The 22,947-nt window shown below is 38.1% G+C and overlaps 1 protein-coding gene across 5 annotated transcripts in view; it reads left to right on the top strand.

Annotated features, from left to right (window-relative positions):
• LOC117759243 (protein diaphanous homolog 3-like) overlaps positions 1 to 22,947 on the top strand; it is a 153,625-nt gene that overhangs the window by 12,416 nt on the left and 118,262 nt on the right. For all 5 annotated transcript variants that reach the window (XM_034581280.1, XM_034581284.1, XM_034581283.1 and 2 more), the window contains 8 exons: positions 1,082 to 1,212; positions 10,454 to 10,528; positions 11,408 to 11,477; positions 14,884 to 15,020; positions 15,743 to 15,848; positions 18,201 to 18,311; positions 19,367 to 19,485; positions 19,736 to 19,852. In XM_034581280.1, the coding sequence (XP_034437171.1) occupies positions 1,082 to 1,212; positions 10,454 to 10,528; positions 11,408 to 11,477; positions 14,884 to 15,020; positions 15,743 to 15,848; positions 18,201 to 18,311; positions 19,367 to 19,485; positions 19,736 to 19,852 (866 nt within the window). The remainder of the gene's footprint in view (positions 1 to 1,081; positions 1,213 to 10,453; positions 10,529 to 11,407; positions 11,478 to 14,883; positions 15,021 to 15,742; positions 15,849 to 18,200; positions 18,312 to 19,366; positions 19,486 to 19,735; positions 19,853 to 22,947) is intronic.

Raw genomic sequence — 22,947 nt, forward strand, 5'->3', positions numbered from 1 at the left:
TAGTTGGTCTGTTTTGGGAAAAATAAATCTGTTGTTTCTGCTTCTTGAATCAAATGATTGTTGGCTGATGAGAAGGCAGAGGGAGAGAAAGGTTTCAGGTTATTTGTCCTTATTCTGATCCTTTAAAAGCTGAATGATGCAGGTCAGGGATGTCTCTTACACCCTTGTGATGAGATTTGTTTGATGTAATATAATTCATAAAATGAAAAATCCATTACGTTGAGGATAATTTGAATTATGTTATGTCTAAATATGAATACAGCTGCCACATAGTGCATTGCGTTAAAGTGCATTACTTTTTTTCATTGAATCTTTTTCCTCATGAATCTACTCTACACCTCTTAATTACCTCTCAAGTTTTTTGAATATAAGCATTCAGAGCCTGATTTCTGATGTTCATCTTTGACCTTGATCCACTTGTGGTTAATTCAACTGACCAGACAAGAAATGGAAAAGCACACACCATTAGCTTCCATAAGAAACTGTTGATTCATCCTTTTAAAGGTACAGAAACAGAAGTAGGCAATTTTGCATTCAATTATATGGCTTGTGCAGGTTCTACTTTCTTCTTGCGCTAGTAAATGGACTAGACTTCATTCATATATCGCTTTTGTACATACTTTTCTTTACACTACATGTCAGATTCACCTTTTTACACATGATTCGTACAGTGCTTGTAGATGCCGCACTTTTCACACTTTGAGGGAATAGCTGTCAATGGCAATTTGAACCACATATGCTCTAGTGTGGCAATTAGTCTTTGGAGTTTACTTAAAACCTCATTTCATCTAATAGTTATTAACGATTTTCCAACAGATGTGTGAATATGAAAAACTCATTTTCAATGTAAAACCTAGCCTTACTTATAGAATTTGGTTGAAAGTGCTCAGGATCAAGTAACAATAATGTTAAACTGTGACTTCATACAACAACTTTATTTATTTTTAAATGTATTTTCCCATAAATGTCAAATTTTAGTGGAATCAGTTTATTGGCTGTTAACAGTTTCCTGACCTTGTGTTATTGGATCACATTTCCATGGCTCCACTAAAGAGATTTATTCTTCCTCTCCGTCTTTCAGGGCACATTGAGAAGCAGCCATCAAGTGTCTCCTCAGGAATTTCTGGGAGAGCTGAAGTCAGGGGTGATGGACGAACGCCTGTTTGCCTGTCTAGACTCTTTGCGTGTCTCCCTTACCAGCAACCCTGTCAGGTACAGTACAGGATTATCACGATACAAAAGGACTCTGTGTCTTTAGCACAGGTGTCCTTGCAGTTGTCTCTTTTGTACTTGTTTCTGTGAATAATCACTTATTATAAAGATGGTATATCTTATGTTTCACTTGTATTACTTCATCAAAATATGTTTAATGCTCATATTGCCTTAATGTAATGACATGAAACCATTCAAACAACATTAAGATGGTATAGAGATGCAAAATGAGCCGAGCTGCAGCTCCCATACTGATAAGGTTGGAGTTTGTAGCTGTGAAGACTTTCTAGGTAAAGGTGTGTATCATAGTTTTAGCAAATAGAAAATGCTTAATCGGGAACCAAACCCTCATTGATTTATTATTGAATTCACGTAAGCAGCAGAGAAACGGGCTTTTAAGATTGTTGACGAGTTGCTTCTTCCTGCAGTGCCTCTTGAGAGTTGACTTAATGCACAGTCCTGTGTGGTTGACAACACAGAAAGTTTCTCATTGTCGGTGCTGATTGTTTAACCAGGAGAGTGTAATGCACATTAAAGCCGTAGCTACCATCTATCAGCTGCTTTAGTTGTCTGTAAGAAAAATGAAAAGGGCTTTCAGAACTCTGGATGCCATTATATATTCTCCCCTATTATTTACAGGCTAGTAATATCAACTAGTGTATAATGTGTCTGGGCACATTGTCCTCAACTTCTAATCAATCTAATTAAATCCAATCCAATAGCCCAACAACAAGCACCAGTTTTGTTTTACCATATAAGACGAGATGGGATTCTACTGCAATGCATTTTAAGTTGAGGTGTTCCTAAAATGTATTTTCTCCTTCTCCCACCTGAACCAATTTGTACAGGACTAGTGTGCAGAATTTAAAGGGATCTTTTGGAAGAACTTAAATATAATATTTATAATTAGTTTTTAATTTGTGTATAATCACATGAAACAAGAATCTTTGTTTTCATTTGCTTAGAATGGGGCCTTCATAACTTCGAGCGATGTAAACTACAGTGAGAATACCTTTCCATCTCTGGTAACCTGAGGTCAAATAATATGTGCTTAAAAAAGAAAGGCCTGGAACAGCCACATATTGACTGTCATACACCATAATGTGTAGATCTTTTAAAATAAATGTTTACCTAGAAACGCATTTGCCTAAACTATAGATATCTCCTATTCTATTGGTTTGTCTTCCTATGCACAGGAATATATCAGTGTCATTTTGACAGCACCAGTCACAACTAGTTGTAACTAAATGGCTGTTTAGTTTGAGATCAATCCAGCACATAGAGCTGTCTCTGTTGTCTAAATGCCTATTTACATCCACTTGACTTAAGGTGCTCCACAAAAACACCAAGGCACAGCACCTTCCGCTATCTATGGAAGGCAAACATGAATAATGAATTGGATGGCTAATTTTGTGTTTCAGTGCTTAATCAAAGTAACAGTACAAAGTAAGACTCTGTCACTGGGGGGATGGGGTGTTCCTTTGGTGCTGCCACGCTGACGGACTGATCCATGACAGTCTTGTTTTGGTTGTCTCCCTCTCTTAGATTTAAATTGTTGCTTTGGGCTCTCTCTGTCTGAGGTTGGGGATGAGCAATTTAGGTTCACATTATCACTTACTCCTGCCAGTGCCACTTTAAAGCTCAATGGATATAAAGTTTGTGTAAATGAAGTCTCAACGCCTCTCTACACTCTACACAATGCGTTTCTAGTTTTGTCATTTTGTTCGTGGCGGATTGAGGATGGCTGTGGTCTTGCATCATCTCCTCGTCTTGTACTTCACCCCTGATCTTTTTTGTTTGCTGTTTGGTCTTCTTTCTTTTGAACCAGAGGCAGTGGTCTCTGACTTTTTGGCATATGAGGGGCCAGTTTTAAAGCTGAATTCTAGTCTGTTGGCAGGAATTAAAAATTCTGACCATGAAATACATGTTTAAACACATGTATAAGAACTATTTTCTAGACTGAAATGCAATTCAAAATACAGCCATTGAGAAAAGTATTGCTTTGATCGCTGCATTATATTATTGAGCTCCTTCCGAGAGCAAATACGCATCATCACAGACAGACTCTGCTTTCTTTCTCTACTATACTGGTTAGTATAAATATATAATGGTTACTTGTCAGCCAGTCAGATTGGAGATGTTGTCATTGGCTGTTGTGTATATTTGATCAATTTATGGGGGGAATTGCCAAAATATAATTGACTGAAATGTTTAATTTTGGTTTAAATGATGAATAAGCCACAGAACTAAAAATAGATATATTTAAACAATTCAATTTATTTCATTAACATGTGACAACCAATGACCTCAAGTCAATTAGGACACTATTTGGATGGGGGCAGCCCTAATAAAATGGACAGTGAGGCTCATGTAAAATGACGCAGTTTGGCCCGACTATAAACCTGCCTTGGCTGGTAACAGTGGCCTGGCAGCGGTAACCCCATGCAATCTAATAGCACCATTACAGCCCTGAGTTGTGGGACTGATTTGGCAGTGAAGGCATTTTGTCTGCCACTGTTTTTGGATGCTGATCCCTATCACTTTCTTGGCACTGTTTTTAGCAGCAACTCTTACTCATTTCCTCCATCCAAAATCAGGTAGGTGCATTCTGCTCATATAGGCTGACAGACTTATATGCCCCCTCATCAGGTTCCTTCTGGCTGAGCAGACAGACTTGGAGGTAATTTGGTACTTCCTGCAGCTCCAGCATGTTAGCCTGTGACACTTGCTTCTGACCCCTGTATACTTTACCCAACTCAGCTATTCCAGCTCTGCCTCCCTTTTTTTGTGTGAAGAGGCCATGGTACTAGCCCACAGGACCGGCAAGGCTACAGGATGTAATTGTGGTAAATGGATTTGATAAATGGATCTGACAAACAAGTGGAAATTGGTTTTTGATATTATATTAAAACTGACCTTCAGGTTTAAGGCCCTGGATTTATTTTATTCAGTTTAGCCATACAATAGGAATAAGTTTGGCATTCCTCTTCCTTACCCCAACAATTTTAATCAACCTTGGATGCTCCTCCCGTCTCTCATACACCTACCGCCCATGTACTTTGTACAAAGATTCACAGTTCATTAAATCGATCACAAATGCTTTTCTTCCTTTTGTTTCTTCTCTCTTTCTTCTTTTTTCTCCTTATTTCTTCTTCCTTTTCTTCTTTCTTATTATAAAATTATACACTTAATGGACATTTTTTAAGAACACCAGTAAAATCTATCGTTATCCAATACAACAAATCAGCCATAAATTCTACCTTTTACAAATGCTAAGTTTAAATGGGCACTCTCATAGAGGAATAATTTCTATGAGAGGTGTTTCTCATGTCTAGCCAAACCTGTACAAACCCATGTACTTGCTGCTTAATTTTAGCAAGCATTGTTTTTGTTGTCTGAGCGACATCATTTAGGGCGCATGTTGAATTCCACTATTTTTATTTCAGATGTCCCACTTTGTTCCAGCCCCAGTCTCTTTGTCCCTAGAGAGCCCTCCTGTAGTCTTTTAACTTGCAATACACAGGACAATATTTTAAAGTAAATTGTTTTATTTCTGGTTCATAACCACTTTAGCGGAGTCTACCACTATGCTACACTGCTTGGGAACCTTGGAGGCATTCTCCTGAGACCCCGTTAGAAGTCGAGCTACCTTAGCTGTGAAGTTAGCCAGATAAGGCACCTCATTTTTCTCTTTGATTTATGACTGTTTTTGTTTCCAGGGAACGGGATGATCATTTTGGGTACCATATTTTGTAATGCTCTCTCCCTTGCTGATTCTTCATGTCTTTCTGAGACGATAGCCCTCAGTCGAACTTTGCGACGCTGCTTTTGTGTCTGTTGATGGTGTGGTGTAATTAGTGTATCCCATCCACATTTTGGAAGACTGGTCATTTTCACACAAGTCATACTAGAACTTTTAATCACTTTTTGCACAAGACACAGATTTAAAGTAAAGTTTATTTATAAATTAAAGACAATTAATGCACTTTAAATAAATAAAAGGTGAATAAAATTTCATGATAAGAGCCAAAAAGAAACAAAACCAAAAGAGATAACCGTGAGATTGCTTAAAACTATTCCATAGGCATGTTTAAGAAAGGAACTATTTAAAAATATACAACACGGAAGGCTGAAAACTGAAAAATATAAACTTAAGGACACTGAAACATGGAGGAGAAACATGTGGAGCTTCAGTTTAGTCAATTAAAGTGTCTAAAAAGAGGTAACACAATTGTAAGTAGAAAAATATTGTAAGAAATGCTATGAAAAACTGCTGCTACCAGAATCATATTTGTATACACTTTCTATCAGCATCTCAATCGTGAGGGGACACACAATCCTGGTTTGCACTTGACTTCATAGGGAAAACAAGAAGCTAGGGAAAGCTTGCTTGTTGCATCACAGAACACAGACATCACTTAATACTGAGATATTTGGACACAGTCATTTGTGTCCACACTGCCACAGTTTTGCTGTGGCTCTGAATCATGCATGTAGAGATCTGCTCTGTGATGTGTGCTAACTTTGAAGGGGCTCTGGCCGCACTGCTGTGATACCACACACATCTGCTCTGCTCCCCGTCTTTGAGACGCCAAACAGCTAACGACAAGAACGACGTTAACAGGTCGCAGTAAGAAATAAATCTGTGCTGAAATTTCTCTAGCAAAGAAAAACTGTGGAAAGTGTTTTCAAATCATTTTTACACAACACGACTCCAAACACTGAGGACATTCAGGCAGAGAATGTGATTGAAGTTTCTCATTTGGGATGCGGGAGGGGTGCCAGATGTTAGGAACTAATGAAACTCAAGGGCTGCCAGAGCATGCTAGATTAGCAAACAGAATTTAAAATACTTTAATCATTTTAGAGTCTACACCGAGAGCATGTCAAATACAGACTACTTCACTGCACAAGGATAAAGAAACGGGTCACTATATGATAATAACTACTGATTCCTCTGAAAATTGCAAACATTTAAACATTGAAATTGATATTATCTACTTCTACTGAACCGTATTATTATTTAGTACTGCACAGTGAAAATGGTATATATAAGCACATGATGCGTAATTCTCTGATGACAAGAAACAAACCGCTGACGGGTTTCCATGATGCAGTGGCTGGCTCTATCTATGCCTTATCCTAACTTTCCTTGACCTTGACATGACACAAAGACACACCCCTTAGATATTTTATTGCCTCACCCTGATTGTTATTGCTCTTAAAGATTAGCCTTTCTTCAGATGTTGCAAAGGTGTTAGATAATCACTTTTTCTAGCATTTGAGATCTTATAAATATGTCAGGTTCTTTACAGGGAGCATTTGAAGGTTGACATATGTGACTTTTCACTCATGTGTTTTAAGGTAGATGTCTTGCAGCACACCCTGATAGTGCAGGCCTGTCGGTTTCCTTTGCAATAATTCCTGCTACAGATCAACTGATTATTTTCCTTTGCTCGCTGCCTCACCTACTGATGATGAAAAAGTACCATGCAGTTGCCACTGAGCTACTGCATGCATTTCAATGAAGCTCTTGTCAAGACCCTCGCCCTGCCTAGTCTATAACCACAATGGTCTTGGCCATGGGCCAGCATGAAGTGTAGTCTAAACTGATTTCTTTTCTCAAACAGGAGAGCCTCATTCCTTCAATACCTTGGCAGCAGCCTTGCCTGTCCTCATCAGAATGGCCGTGACAGTTTTTTTTATTTTCAGTCTCCCTCAGTTTCTTGACCCTGTCTTTCACACACTCATGCATACACCTTGATGTGGAGGTCTACGCTATTTCTCTGCATTTAGTCTTCATTTTGTAAGTGAAAGAATAAAGAATGAAAAGCATCAGAGGGTGGATGCATACCCTGTACACACATTGTATACAGTATAGGCTACTATTTAGACACACTATATATACTATATTTGATTCATAATGATATGACTTTTTTAAACACAACATAACCTCTGTTGCTGTCTGTGTGGGTGTCCCACAAAACATCCATACAGTTTACCGTCCTTGGCAGGTCAGATTAAACATAAACTCGGAAAATACTGCTTTCGCTGTGCATGTTCATGTGTGAATCATATAGTTCTATAGATACAATATCATCCAAGGTAATGATTGTAGCCAACTGGGGTCCAGGGGGGGCAGCTGGATCTGATACTGTAGCATCAACTGTAGCTGCTAGCTTAGTTTGGGCACAAAACCCTGATCTCTGATTCACAGTATTGTTGGTATAGAAACTTATGCACAAGACGTTCTCGACTCTTGCAATAATTCTCAGCAAAGATGAAGCATATCCATCAAACTGAAATCATATGGGATGTAATTACTGAGCTGTGATGTGTCAAATCATTTGCTAATGTTTTGTGACGATTTGACTGAAAATACAGATGATGGCCCAACTCTCGTGTACATGAAATAGTTTTATGACGGTAGTGCTCTACTATTGTACACCTGATACAAATGTACTCAAACTCCTTGTGTCAATGATTTGAAACGGTACACAAGTCGCTAGCTATGGTTATTATGGTTGTTACAGACTTAATAGCTTCAACGTTAGACTTGCGTTGTCAGTCAGGGTACTGTCATGCTGCAGCAATCTATTGGTCTCTCTTATGTCAAAATCAAACAATTTGATCCACTAACCTTTTAAGGTTAAATCATATGTCACCTGTGTACAATCATGGTGTGGATGTAAGTTGAATGAAACAATCTTAAATACAAATTGGGTATTGTGTCAGGTAAAGAATAGTGACAAACAGTGTCACAACAGACAAACAGGATCACGGACACACATCTTTCCCCAACTCCATGCTCCTTTCAAGAAATTAATTTCAGATAACAGCTTCCCATTTTATGTTGTCACCTTGAGAGAAGTTCTTTAGATTTGATGATGGGAGGCATGCAGCTTGTTGATTAGAGCAGTGCAGATGCTGAATGCTAATGTTCAGGGAGGTGCAGTCAGTGACGATCTCACTCATCTGTCTTTCACAGTTTTCTGGATACGTAAAGGTTTCCACTTGAATGCAAATGAGAATGAGTAAATTTGAATGAAATTAAATTCATTGGGACTCATTCACCAATATCTCCTTAAGAATCTTCCTAAATTTGTTCTGAAGAAGTTTTTTTAAGAAAAGTCTACGTCAGATTCATGACTGCAGAATTGTTCGCATTTGTTCTTAAATGGATGAATGCCATGTGTTCGTAAGTTGAAAGTACATAATTGAAGTAAAAACTAGTTGGATCTCAGATTTGAAGTCAAAATGAATATTGTCAAAAACAAAAGAGAGCAGGGGGAGGGGAAAAGAAAGGTGCACAGAGCACATCTGAGCTGGAGCTGCACATCATTGGAAACACAGCACTGCAGGTGAACCCTCCGCTGAGCATCTGTGGGTACTCGACCTGAGCCTGACGGGACCCATCGGGACCGGACATGCAAGGCCAGGTTCAGACAAATGTTCTGAATAATATTCGGGTTAAGTTCCCTCTGGGTGCGCACACGGGGAACACTGCGTCCACAGACCTTGGTGCAGTGCGCACCGTGTGGTTCGGTTGCATCTCCTGAGCCATCTCTCCTCTCCTCTCAGAAATAAACTTAGTTTTAGAATTAATACGCTAAACTTCTAAATAGCTAAATAGCTGCAGCAGTAAAACTATGGAACATCTGACACATTTAATATGTAAACACCAGCATGTAAAACTTAAAGATGGGTGACAGTTTTTGTGTCTGAATATTCTCCTCTTCAACATGTTCATGTGATCAAAAAAATGTAATATGCACTGAAACATGTTTTTTTTTTAAAGATCAAAATGATCTAATATTTTAGTAATTTTAATCGTATCATGCAACTGTAGAATTAGAAGTAAATAAAACAATAACTGATTATTTTACAAAAGCATTTCAGTTGCCAAGAGTGCGTAAGAGTTATCTTCAGTGTGCGTAGATTCTGTTCTTACATAAGAACAAATCCCAGATAAGATAACATGAAGGGAGATGATCCAGAGTGGAGGTTGTGCAGGGGTGGAGATGGGTCACTCAGTGACACCCGGTATGGAACTGAGAGAATATATAACACTGACAGCTTACAGGTGAGTGGCTCAATGAGAGTGTGTCAGGTAGTGATTGGATGGCAAGAAAGAATGGAGTCTACAGATGGTAGCATGTGACTTAGGCATGCACAAGAAGACTTCCTGACTGAACTTTCACTATAAGCTTTATGAATCTAAACGTCTTTGGTTTATGTATATAAATGCCATATTTTCTACATTTAAAAAAATAAATAACTTGTGCCATGTGTGGATCCAGGGTGAACTTAGTGACCCAAGAGGTTGTTAGAAGCTCCCAAAACTTACCCTGCCTAAAGTTATCAAATAAAAGTTTCAGGAATTCTCTGGAGAAGGGCTGAAAACTTTGAAGAAACAAGTTAACAAGTTATTTTTTGCGATGAACAATAAACTATGTATTCCAATGTGTGCATCCTCTTAAGGTCACTATTTTATCTTCTGGAAGCTGAACATCAGATAAAATAACAAAGCTGCCTTTAACTAACTAAATAAACACCTTTTTAAGATCACTGTGATAAAAACACAGTTGGTTCTTCTTTATCTCCAATAAAACAATTGCATAGGAAACAAAATCTATTATGTGTGTTAGCCCCAAGCTTTCGATACTACTACTTTAATCACACAATTTGAGATCCATCAAGGGCACCTTCTCCGTAAGACGTGCCTAAAAACAACTTTAACATAAAAGACTGGCACGAAAATGATTTGATTGAGCCGTGTGAACTTGCTTAACCTCCTTTGAAAGGCTGCAAATCATAAATGTCACCTGCATACAAGTATAAATTCTGTTCTCTGGCTCGAAAGTATTTTTTTTGCCATTTTTGTTTTTTCTCTCAGGCAATGTAGCCTCTATAAAGGCTTAGTATTGCATTATTGTATCTTTGCTTTAGAAGGTACTATATGCATATTATGCTGCACACACTATACTAATATACTATATTTTTTAAGATATCTGTTTGTAAGAATTGAATTACAGAGTTTTACTTATATAAAAGCCCAAATATTTTTTTCAGATCGCAGGGACACTTGCAACACTGTGTTTGCTGCTCCTCAGGACAGAGTATTAAATTCTACATGTGTTTTTCTGTCCTAAAGGTTTCCACAGGGATTAATGAGTATAAACATGTTGTCAGTTGTCAGTCTTGCTCACATGTGATATTGATTTGATTTTTGTTATTTCAGTTGGGTGCAGAGTTTCGGGCATGAGGGTCTTGGACTGCTGCTGGACATTTTGGAGAGGTTGCTTTTCAAGAAGGAGTAAGTTCATGCACTAGTTCATGGGTACCTGTAACTGGTCATTTGTATATTCAAAGCATAAACAGTAGCTAATAATGTAAATTGCATGGTTTAGATAATTTAGCTTTCTTTCATTTTTATCAAAGTCATTCAACACCAATTTTAGACATGTCAGAATAATAAGAATGTGATTTATATTGGCTGGTGGTGGAGTTAATGAAAGGTTTATGAATGAACCAATTATTTTAAATTGTTCTCTATCATGAGCACAGTCTTGTATTTTATTTCTTACAGGTTCTTAGACTTTCTTTCACAATCCTGAATGTGCATAGAAAAATTTAGCAGTGTTTCCCATTAATTCCATAGACTGTGGTGGCCCCCCATGGTCAACCTTTCTTCCCCCATCATAATGATCAGGAAATGTATAATGCTTCTCATAACGTTATCAAAGATCTCAGATGTAGTGTTTAGCTCCGTTTAGCTCTCTCTCTGTCACACTCTCTCTCTGTAGCTCTCTCTCTCCCTGTTACTCGGTCTCCCCCTCTCTCTTTCTCTCCCCCCCACATTGACCTGTTCGTCATAGTCACACTGGCCTTCCGTAGCAATGGGAGACATCCCGCTGTGGTGTGGGCCTGTTGATTGTCAAAACAATCAATAGCATTTTTACTGTCCTGGCAGAACACTGCAGAACACCTGCCCTGTCCCTGTACCTGTCATTCAGCTGCACATCCGAGCCTACTGCCTGTGCTTTCACAGAAATCAACCGCTTGGCCAGACATCCCCTTGTCTCCCTTGTCAGCCATCGCCACATCTAATCCTGTGGGAAACACTGTGTAGACTCATTTTTGTCATGTTGTTCATCAGGCCACTTTCCCCTGAATAACTCTCTCGTCTCTGTAGGCAAGAGAAGCTTGACAAAAGGAATCAACACAAAGTTATCCAGTGTCTCAAGGCCTTCATGAACAATAAGGTAAATACTCATGAGCATTTATTTAGGTTGTACATTAAGTTCCCATTTTCAATCTAACTTTGTGTAAAAGCAATTGTTATCGAGATATCTAACCTAGGAATGTCCAAACAAGTTTTTTTCTGTCTTTTTTTTAATAAATAAATCAACATATTGAATTATATAATTGTTCTGATTAATGCCCTGGGACATTAACTTTAATCAGGAGCTTTTTTTTATTTGATAAATCGGGAGATGGTGGGATGGCAGGTTTACTACTACAACACGGAATCCCCAAATTCATTAAAACATTTAATATTTTTATAGTTTTGTATTTCCTAATATGCTTCAGGGAAAAAACTATAACTCCCTGTATTTTGAGACTGATTCCTTCAGGTAACCTTCATCCTATTCATTATTATTTTGTGTCTTCATTTATTTACCAAATAATGTGGCCTCTTGGATTTCAATTACAAGGGATTCATCAAAATTGGAGAAGAGTAGCATCACAACAATCTGGAGCCACTTACCTCAAGTTTTACTCAAGTCCTGATACTTGACACTCTTGATCTAAGATTGTCGGCCTGTCTGTTGAGGAGTGAGAGCTTTCTGATGGTTTAGGAACTATAAGAGAGAGTGTGTTTGAATGTCAAGTGCAAATGAGGGAAAGAGATGTGATTGCAGAAGAGAAACACAACTTCCTCCACAGCGCTCCTTTAAAGCACACACTTGTGAGTTGTTACACAGAGCGACTCTCTGATTCACTTCCTGCATTTTCAGAGGGACACAATGTCATGTGTCGTATGCACAGAGGCTGCTAAGTTATCAACAAGATCATCAACGATGTGTCACAGTAAAATTGAGCGAACCGTCCTCCATTGTACTGACACATGGAAGTGGAGTAGTTTTAATGCAGTGCAGTCACCGTGCAGCCACTATTAATCACAGAGACATTTTTGACTTTAGGAACATGTCATAACTCTTTTTTTCTTTTTTACATAATTAATGAGTTGTTTTTGGAATTGTTTTTCTTTAGCAACATAATTAAGTCAAACTATAAAATAATATGATCATATTGTGATAAAATTATCCCACTTAAAGTCTAAAGACAGTAAAATTGAATGATCGCCCAGGACGAAGCGCTTATACATAAAATGAGTTCTGCTGAAGGAGCTGTGATTTACAGTGTCTTTGCTTTTTTTCTTGCTTTTGTGCTGTTAGTCTAAAGTAGCTACCAAGGAAAAAAAAAATATCTCGCCAGATGGAGCTAAATACCAGGGGAGACAGATATACAGCCGCTCTGGCACAGAGCGTGCTGTAAGGTCTCATGTAATCCTGTGTCTCAATAGGCACCAGACACCAGCATTTACCCGTAGGCCTCTCTGTTAGCCCAGACCTTTCCCTGGCTAGAGACGCACCTTGGGATGGGATGTACCCACAATGCCAAGGAGACAGGTGTTCGCTGCCAGCTGTCAGTGCAGTCTTTTCTTCTTCTTCTTCTGCCTTCCTGCGTCAAGTCTCACACTTACAACGGCATAATAATGGAGTACTAAAAGTTGCCACAGTGGGAAGCTGCCCTTTGAACAACTTAACTGTTATTAAGAAAACCTATTTCCTCAATAAAGATTTCATGTAATTGCTTTCTAAGCTGAATAAGTACTTATAAAAGCTTATAATGTATAGCTCTGCGCTGTTTGATTGAACTGTAGTTCTCTCCGCTCTTTGTTATTGTGATGGCTGCTGATGCAGGCGATATGTGCTATTACTTTAGGTGCAGATATCTGTAATTGTTGATTCTATATTCATTTTTAAATTACCTTCTTTTGAATGGTTTTCAATGGGGAATGAGTGAAACATAATGAAACATGATCGATATCTCAAAAATTAGAATGGCTACAAGACTGAAACTTGGTGAACAGCTTCCCCATATGCATGTGCTTCCCATTGTGAAAGAATGATAGCAATAGTTTTACCATGCAGGGAGAAATTATCCAACATAACTTTGGACCTGTGAAGCATAGAAGACAAAGCCTGGTATCTATGGATTCAGTAAATGATGCTGAAAAATTGCCAAAAGCCAGACTCATTTGTGTATATATATATATACATACATTTTTTCACCATTTTGAATAACTTGGCTGAAATGTTCTCTTTTGACTCCCTATCCTACCTCCTTCATCCAAGCTTCATCCGTATTGGAACATGCCACATGCTTTTCTGCTTTTCCATGTTTTTTGGGGGGTCTGACACATTTTTGTAGTGTGGTCAAAAAGCTGCAATATTAATGCAGTTTTATCATGAGGTGTCACTATAGTCAGCAAGGAAACTGTACTATTCTGGTCAATATTTACCTTGTACTGTATCATATATGTAAGCAAGGCTGTTAAAGTATAGAGACAACTGCTTAAGAAATTGTAAAAAAAAAAAAGATGTGGTGTCTACATGAGCCCTACACGATACAGAAACCTGCTCCAGCAGTGTTCATTCTTTGAAGCATCGACAGAAATCTGACACAGTTCATCTTTATTTTGTTTCTGGAAATTCAACAACAAGTTTTTTAGGAAATTTGTCAGAAAAATGAACAAAATTGCGAAACTGTTTATAAAGTAATGACACAGTTCAGCTATTTGCATATAAATATGCAGACACAAAGAAACAATCAAAAATATTTTGTTAGCTTACTGTCAATTGTGTAAAGCCTGCATCGACCAGGCAAACAGAAAATCTAAATCAAGTGCTACGTGATGCTTGGTGTTACTACCACATCGACAAAGGCATTAGAAAGAAAAGAAAAACATTTTTCAAATCAAACAACAAAAGTGAGAAAAAACACTTATTGATGCCTTCTTTTATATAATAAAACCTCCTTTCAAAGCTTTACAAATAGTGAATTAATTTCAGAGTATTATTTATATTCAACATTTTATTATTTTTAACAAAACAGACAATTTCTGTATAGATTTTCTCTGTACAAATCAAAACATTAATTTAAGCTCTGAATGTTGCTGAGCCTGGTCTTCATTGTGCAGCTGCTACCACATGCTAGCACCGAATTATCCACCACAAATATAACATTGTTCAAGTCACTCCCTTTTTTTCTATGTGATGGCTTTAATATACCCCACATGGCAAAACTCAAAATGCAGTTATTGTAAATCTATTTAATAATGATCTTGTAATTAAATCCGAGACCATTTGTACAAGTAATTGTCTTGAGCCAGATCTCTTAAAGTTATTGCACGTGCTGTATTACAGATGAACTGAAATCATAGTTTACCTTGAGTCTAGCATTTGATAATTGCAAATAAATATATTGAACTTCAACTTTAATAAGTAAAACTTTGTGTTACATGGCATTTCATTCTTGTCACTAATGAGCTGAAGTAATGCACACTTGTGTAAACATGTTATGTGTTTGTGTTTATCGCAGTATGGCTTGGATCGAATCCTGGGGGAGGAGAAAAGTCTTGCTTTACTGGCAAGAGCCATTGATCCCACCCAGTCTGCCATGATGACTGACGTGGTGAAGCTGCTGTCAGCCATCTGCATTGTGGGCGAAGAGAACACGTATGCTCAGGCTTCATTCTTTCTGTCAAAACCTCTAGGTCTTACAGCTTCTCTAATGTTGAAAGACAATATTTTCAAATTATCAATTAGTTTAGGTTTGATTTACAATAGTGGTCCAACTCAGTATCACTAATTATCATTTCTCATTATGAGTTTAAATGACTTAGAAAGATGACTTCCATTGTGAGTATCTGTATTACGACCGTGGTGCCAGTATATTGTACATGAAAGTATTGCATGTATTGTTGGTATGTTAAGTACAGGTCAAGTGCAAGAAAATGAATTGAGTGATTCTATTCGACAACAATGTCAAATTAGATATTTTAATTATAACATTTAATCATTTAGAAAAGTAACGTGGTGTAAATTTCCAATGCCAACACATTGAATATCACTTCTTTTGTGTAAGAAAACAGTAGATCTTCCATTATGTGGAACAATATTTCAAGTTATATATGCTTCATACATTTTTTTTCTTTTAAATTTAAATTAATAATTATAATCATTATTGAATGACGTTAAAATTACGATCAATTAAATTCAATTTGAATCATAATTCTCCTCAAGTCATAAGTCATGATTTACAGTGTCAGTGATGGTATTTCCTAGAAAAGACCATACACCTGGGTTCAATCAGCCTTGAATACAGAGATTCTGATTAACATCTTTAATAATAATAATTTTTTCTCCCCAACGCTCATGCATGTAATGTTCTCATTTAGATTGGAAAAGGTCCTTGAAGCCATTACCACAGCAGGGGAATGGCGAGCCATCGAGAGGTTCAGTCCCATTGCGCAAGGGCTTCGTGATCGCTCGGTTCAATTACAAGTAAGTACAGAGTATATGTACGCCCACTGACGTTGTTGCAATCAGATTTCCTTGAAATTAAATAAGAAATGACTGTGGAAAGACCATTTCAATACATCACACTCCCTTAGCCACAGGTTTTGAGATTTAAACAGTTTTTAGTTGAGGTGCATATTGGTGATAAAACAAACACGTGGGATTTAATGTGGCAGTCTAGAGCCTGTTAATATCATTTTATTGGAAGCAATGAACATTATCAATCACAGATTGTGTGGTAAAATACTTCCTTGTTTTGAGGTTAGCATCTGTACTGACCTTTACTGTTGAGACTTTTAGCATTTAAGTTACAGGAGTATCCCAGCTGTAAATCAAGGTATATTACAAACAAAAAAGAAACAATTGCAGCTTGAAGAAGAAAAGATAACTTTAGAATGGGAACACAATTACCACAGAAAAACTTCAAAAAGCCAGAATGATAAAATCCCATATATCTGTTATCTATATAGGTAGAGAAGTTGTGTGTGCCCAGGTATTTACCTCTCCATGCAAAGCTCTTGTCTTATGCACTCCCCTTCCATAAATAATCCCTCACTTTGTGGACATGATCTTTCATTTCCCTGCTGATGCATACACTTGAGATATTGCATGTGGGCTGTTTCAAACTGAGACAACATCAGTTTCTGTCAGAATAATGCAATTCATGATTAAAGTGTGTTGTTGTCTGCATTTTTATTTGGTAGCTGAGGGACGAGAGGAGAGTATCAATTCATTCAGTACCTAACACACATACACATGATGAAAGGTGGGCATAACACTCAAGTAGGGACAACTACTTTCCTCCTTTGGTTGTCTCGTATTTTTATGCATTGAACAGGGCTAAACTTTTTTTTATCCATATCATTTTGCTTTCAATTTGCAATAACTACCTTTGACTGGTCAAAACTTTATGGGAGAGAGAGATAAGGAAGCAAAGTGAGGGAGAGGAAGAGTTTTGCATGGAAGACAAAGAAGGACCAAAAGAAAATTAGAAATAAGAACCGGATTTTGACGTCGACCGGAAGCTTGAGTTTGCTTCACACAGACGCATCCAACACACAATTTATTTGTGACTATACAAACACAGCCCAGTGTACTGGAAGCTTTATAAGGCCTTACTTGCTTTGATATCCCCTCGCACTTCTGAATACACGCCACAGATCCCTTTTAAATTCCTTGCATTATTAAAGCACAGATACTGTTATATATCCCTACCACGGCCACAGTAATGCGTGGCAGAAAGCTTTCTCCTCTCCCCGAGCACATTTGCACACAGTCTCCCCTGGCAACGTTTAGCTGTGGGAAAGTAAGTGTAAATAGACAATTGTGGGACCACCAAAATTGTAAATGCTTTTATTTTCCTCTAAAGTCTTTATATCGTTATGTATTTTTAATTGACTCTTGCATTGATGAAGCTAATGTAGGTGGTTAAAATTACATTCAGAAACTCATAAAGTCTTTGATGGGCTTGAATCAAATTATCGACTTGACATAATGTCGTTGCACAGCGCTGCAGTAAATTGTGATTCTGCACCTATGAAAAATGATGTAAAGCATTGTTGTGATTTTTCTTGCTAACCCTTTGTCTTTTGTTATTTATTGTCTGCAGCAGGCTTCAACTGTCTGATATTTATTCATATATGCAGAAAATATGCAGTGTGTACTAGGTAGGAAACCAGTCCATCAATGGGCACCGTCTTTTAAATTATCAATGGTATTGGTTTTTTATCAATCACCACAACCCAGTCACATGTCACTTTTAACCTGTCTGTATCAAATGGTACTTCAAAGACAGGAAAATTATTGAGCTTGAGTGCCACGGCAGAAATAAGAGCGTGCCCTCAAACTGATTATGAACCTTAAAGCATCTGAATATCCTTCCTGAGCCTGAGCATTGCCATACCCTGTTTTCACGCATGAATGGATTGCTTTACTGATCAATAATAGATTTTTCTGTCTGTGTTTGCGCGGGCAGTTGAGGAGTCACAGGATGCAGCTGTCCCCGCACAGTAAACCAAATTCAGGCGGGAGTGAAAAACAGCTTCCAAAAGAGCGAGTTTGCCCTTAAATTGACTGTTGGTTAATTTTGTGTGTATGGGTCTGCAGTTGTGCCATTAATATTAAAATCAGCCCCCCAGTTGGTGACTGGAGAAAATAGACATGCATTAGTTATGGTCCTCTGCTTCCAAGGGACATAACTCATTTCGAATGCATGCAGGCCTGCTTTTCATCAACTTCTGGAAGAAGTCTGTCTACTCTTTCTCTGGTTCTCTCTCTCACTCTCTTCTCTCTCTCCTTCTTTCTCTCTCTTTGTTCTGTTTACCCTTCATTTTGCAGGTGGCATGCATGCAGCTCATCAATGCACTAGTGACATCTCCTGATGAGCTGGACTTCAGGCTGCACATCAGAAATGAATTTATGCGCTGTGGCCTAAAAGAGATATTGCCGGTAAGCTCAACAAACACACACACACACACACACACACACACACACACACACACACACACACACACACACACACACACACACACACACACACACACACACACACACACACACACGATATAAACTCACACTCACCATGTATTAATATTTAAATGAGTTGTCCACTTCAGTGAAATACTGTAGATTTGCTCCAGCAAATAATTTATGAAACACAGCGGAGAGTTGTTGTCCATGTCGTCTGTCAGTGCCAGCGCCCAGGAACCAATAAAGGTTTGAGTGGCTGGGCTAATAATATTTCTACTGCATTTCATACCATGTACCTTACATGCTCATCTCTTGTAAACTACTGTATTGCTGTGTCTCAGTTCATGTACTTTTATACACTTGCAATATTTGAGAGCACAAGGGTGGTCACACTGACAAGTATGGCAAAATGCGCAGTGGAGGAAAAGCACCTAGATTGTGTCCTCAAAACGGTTAAACATTTGCATTTAAAAGGGCCACTTCTCACCTTCAACAGTGGCATCTTGACTACCTAACTGTGGGTGAGGGACTGTTGACTTATTTTAAAACTTGTGAAAATTGCGGTCTAAGCAGGAGAAAATGAATTCAGCTGGGATAGCAGCACATTTCATGTTGCACGACACAGGGGACAGTTATTAAGATGTTATTTCTTAAAGTCAAGAGAGCGAAGCAGGCGGCAGATATTTTGGCAGGTGACAATAACAGTTGCATTTTACAATTGTCATTTTCAGCAAATGCACATCGGCCGTGTTTGATTTGGGACAAAGCTACTCTGTCAGGATTCATGCTCTATGCCGGTGATTCAGAAAGAAAAATAAACTAATTAAAATATGGAGCCAGTCTCCTCACTTTCATATCATGATGTGTCACAGCATTTAGAACAAGCTCCTTGTCTTGACTCAGGCTTGATGCTTCCCTTTTTGTTTAATTTATCAGTGTGAGCCTTTCTGTCTGATTTATTTTCTTTTATTCTTTTATCTCATTGTCTCTCATTGTTTTACTTTTTTATTTTTTCCTCCTCACTTCATTTGTAGCAACTGACAGCCATCAGGAACGACGCCCTTGACATCCAGCTTAAAGTATTTGTGGAGCACAAAGAAGAGGACATGATCGAGTTTTCTCACAGGCTGGAGGACATCAAGAGCGAGCTTGAATATCCTTGTTATTTTGACAGCAGCGTGAAGCGTGAAACTTCCAAAGTTTGATTCAGTGTCTGTACCTTGTAATTTTGGCTAATATACATTTGAAAAGCATCCAGCTAAGGTCAGTTGTTGTTCACTAGATGCTAGATAACCAAAAGTGTGAAATTAGAATAGAATACATATTTTTTCATTTCAGTAGCTTCTACATTTTGATGTGAAAATTCTATTTCCATTTACGTACGAGCCCTTGACTCTCTGCACTGATGCGGGGGATGTATTCAGCATTGTGCAGAGCACAGTGAAGGACAGCAGTGCAGAGCCTTATTTCCTCTCTATTCTACAGCACCTAATGCTTATACGCAATGACTACTTGGTCAGGTAAAAATCTCCAGCACACACAAACACACAGAACCTAAATTATCTAAAGTTAAACGAAGCAAAGAGTCGTTTTCTTCTCATATTTCCGTTCTTCTTCTCACAAAGTTCTTTCTCTTTTATTTCAGTCGTTGTGTCTGTCCCTCATTTATCCTCCACCTACAGTATATCTGTGTTATCACAATGATGACCAACATACAGTGTTTTAATTTAGCAATATAACCAAATCCACACCTAACCGAACCTAAGAGCTTATGTTTTGTGGAGGTCTCACTCCCTCTGCCTTAAACCCTCCCAATGACACGGGCTCACAAAGAGAATGCTGTCTCTTTTATCTCTGAGCCATCTATTACAGCCAATGCTCCAAAGTATTTCTCATCTCCTTTTAATGGTACTTTTTCAAAGATTTATTTTATGTTGATTCACTCGCAGCTGGGTGTGAGTTCAACTATGACTTGATCAAAAGACAGAGCTCTAATCTGCAGCATATGAAATGCATCACCTGCAGTTTCTCTTCTGCCAAAAAACAACACCTGAAGTGTTTCTGTTTGCCAATAATGAAACTTTATGCAATGTTAATATTGGCATTTTTATGACTGCCAACAGTGGCAGTAGCTTAGCGACTGTGACAGGATTTCTTGCTGGTGGTATGTTTTACACTTTTGACCTTTCATACTTACATTTACAAGAAAAAGTAAGTCATTGGAGTTACCTGAATTTATGAAACAATATGGTTGGACTTTGACAAATTTACTAGAATAGCATTCAGACTTGACACATGCACACTTCTGCCAAGACCAAAGAGTCCCCTCAAATTCAATCAAGCCCCACCAAATTCCACAGTTTCATCAAAATTATGGTGAAAACAACAAAAAAATGCCTCCTGGATCCACCCCTTGATCTGGATTTGCACCAATATTTTATGGGTTCATTTCTGACCAATATATTATCCTACCATTTAGTTTTGTTGTGATCCTCCCTGTAGTTTGTTTGTAAAGCTGTTAACTAACAAACAAATGGCAAAGAAAACATAACCTCTTGCTAAAGGTAACAAAACAATAGATTTTTGCAAATAACACAAATAATTGTGTTGTACTTGCCAACATTTATTACATCACTAAAATTTTCACAGTTTAAGAAGAACTATGCAAATCCCTTCTGCTAATGACATCAATTAAAGTCAATCGGTGTTGGGAGTTTTTACTTTACAGTTTGATCGATGAAACCAAATTGAAGGTGTGTGTTCAAGCATCTTCGAACTATTTGGAAATTTGAGAATTGAGTGAATGGTGCCTCGCAGGATCTAACTAGATTTAGGATCAACTATTTTAGATTTGCATAAAGCTGGAAAGGCTCACAGAGTCATCTCAGAGTTTAGACATTCATTAGTCCACAGTCAGACAAATTGTAATGTAGCTACTCTCCCGAGGAGTGGGCCCTCATCTTAAGATGACACGGAGAGCAAGAAGCAGAATGCTCAACGAGGTAAAAATAGAAAGTATAAGAGCTGAAAACTTTAAGGAATAACCTTGGTAACATCTCTCATGTTCCTGAGTCAACCATATGCAAATAATAGTATGCGGGTGCATGGAGCATGATGTTGATGGCAGGACACCACCATGGAAGCTGCTGCTCTCCAAATAAATCATCACTGCAGGCTTGATATTTGTCAAAGTGCACTTAGCACTTGTTTTGTGGACTGAAAATAGGTTGGATAGTTTGGGAAAAGCACACAGCAGCACAGAAGACATGAAAAGGAAAGCATCCTCCTAAAGTTGCATGACAAGAACGCACCCTTATGCACATTATAAAATCTGACACGGATAATGTGTTCGTAACCCCTCTATGCGATGATCATAACATATGGTGCAGCTCTATAGACGGTTTTGAGTTTGCTTTCAAGTTCTCCATCGGCACTTCAATACTCCTGATATTAATTTTCACCACTGGCTTGTATCTGAACGTGAACCTTTTAATATTCTGCATCTCTTGCAAAGGACTGGTGCAGTGAGCATTGGTTATTTATTCTCAAAAGTATATAGATAAGGGGTCCAAAGTTGCAGTGTAAATAAAAAGCGGTAGCTTGTCAGTCAAGTGATCGACAGTACGTCTTATTCTATTTTCATCCCTATATTTTTGTCATTCACACAGTGACTCCATGGTGCAGATCTACATGGCAGTCTCAGCATTGTTTTAGGGAGAGGTGGAAGGCAGCGTCCCTGATTAATCACTGCTGATAAGTCTCAGAGTAGGGATTTGGACTCTCAGCGGCAATGTTGCAAGATAATGAGCAGATCAGACACTTCTTCCTTTAACTTGCAACAGCACTGTGGCTCTCAGCTGTTGTCTGTTGCTGCATCACAACATCTCCCTTTTCCTCACTGTGGCATATCCTCGTTATTGTGTGATCAGTGAATTCAACAGAGCCACTTGAAACAGTTCAACTGCAATTACTGTGCATTTGCTAATAGGTGGTTGTGTATTCTCCATTGTTCAGCGTCATAGAAACAGTGCTTATATAGGTGCTGTAAGTAGGCGTTTTATTAGCTCTGAAGAAACGAACATTAGCATATGCCTCATATCGACTGAAGTATAGTCTCAATAATCAAGATAAAACTTTTAATTTTTTTATCATTAATTAAGATACCATCTGGTTCAAAATGTACATAGAGAATTAATCACAAAGTTTTTTTTCCTGTTGGCATATTTCCTTATGGAATTTATATCAGTGTAAACTTAGTTTCTGTCGATATTCTGTCCTCTGTTTATGTCTCTTCATTTTCTGTCCACATTATTGGAGTCTCCCCCCATAGTCTTCTAATTAGATTTTAGTATTTTATTAAACCAATTAACACATAATTAATGATAAGTAGCCCCAAGTTGTAGGTTCATGATGTGTTTAGAGTTTTTCTTATGCAGTGATAATGACTGGTTGCACAAGTTGTTGGGACATGCCACATTTCCCTTTTATCTTTTCAGTAACCCTGTTTTCCCTGAAGACAGTGAAGCTGCTCTCACACCTGAATCTGCCCAAATGCAGACACAGACACCAGATTAAAAGTGTGTTTTTGAAACTAACATTTCTTCTCCGGCTTCTC

Source organism: Hippoglossus hippoglossus, chromosome 3, assembly GCF_009819705.1.
Source record: "Hippoglossus hippoglossus isolate fHipHip1 chromosome 3, fHipHip1.pri, whole genome shotgun sequence".
In the NCBI taxonomy this organism is placed as follows: domain Eukaryota; kingdom Metazoa; phylum Chordata; class Actinopteri; order Pleuronectiformes; family Pleuronectidae; genus Hippoglossus; species Hippoglossus hippoglossus.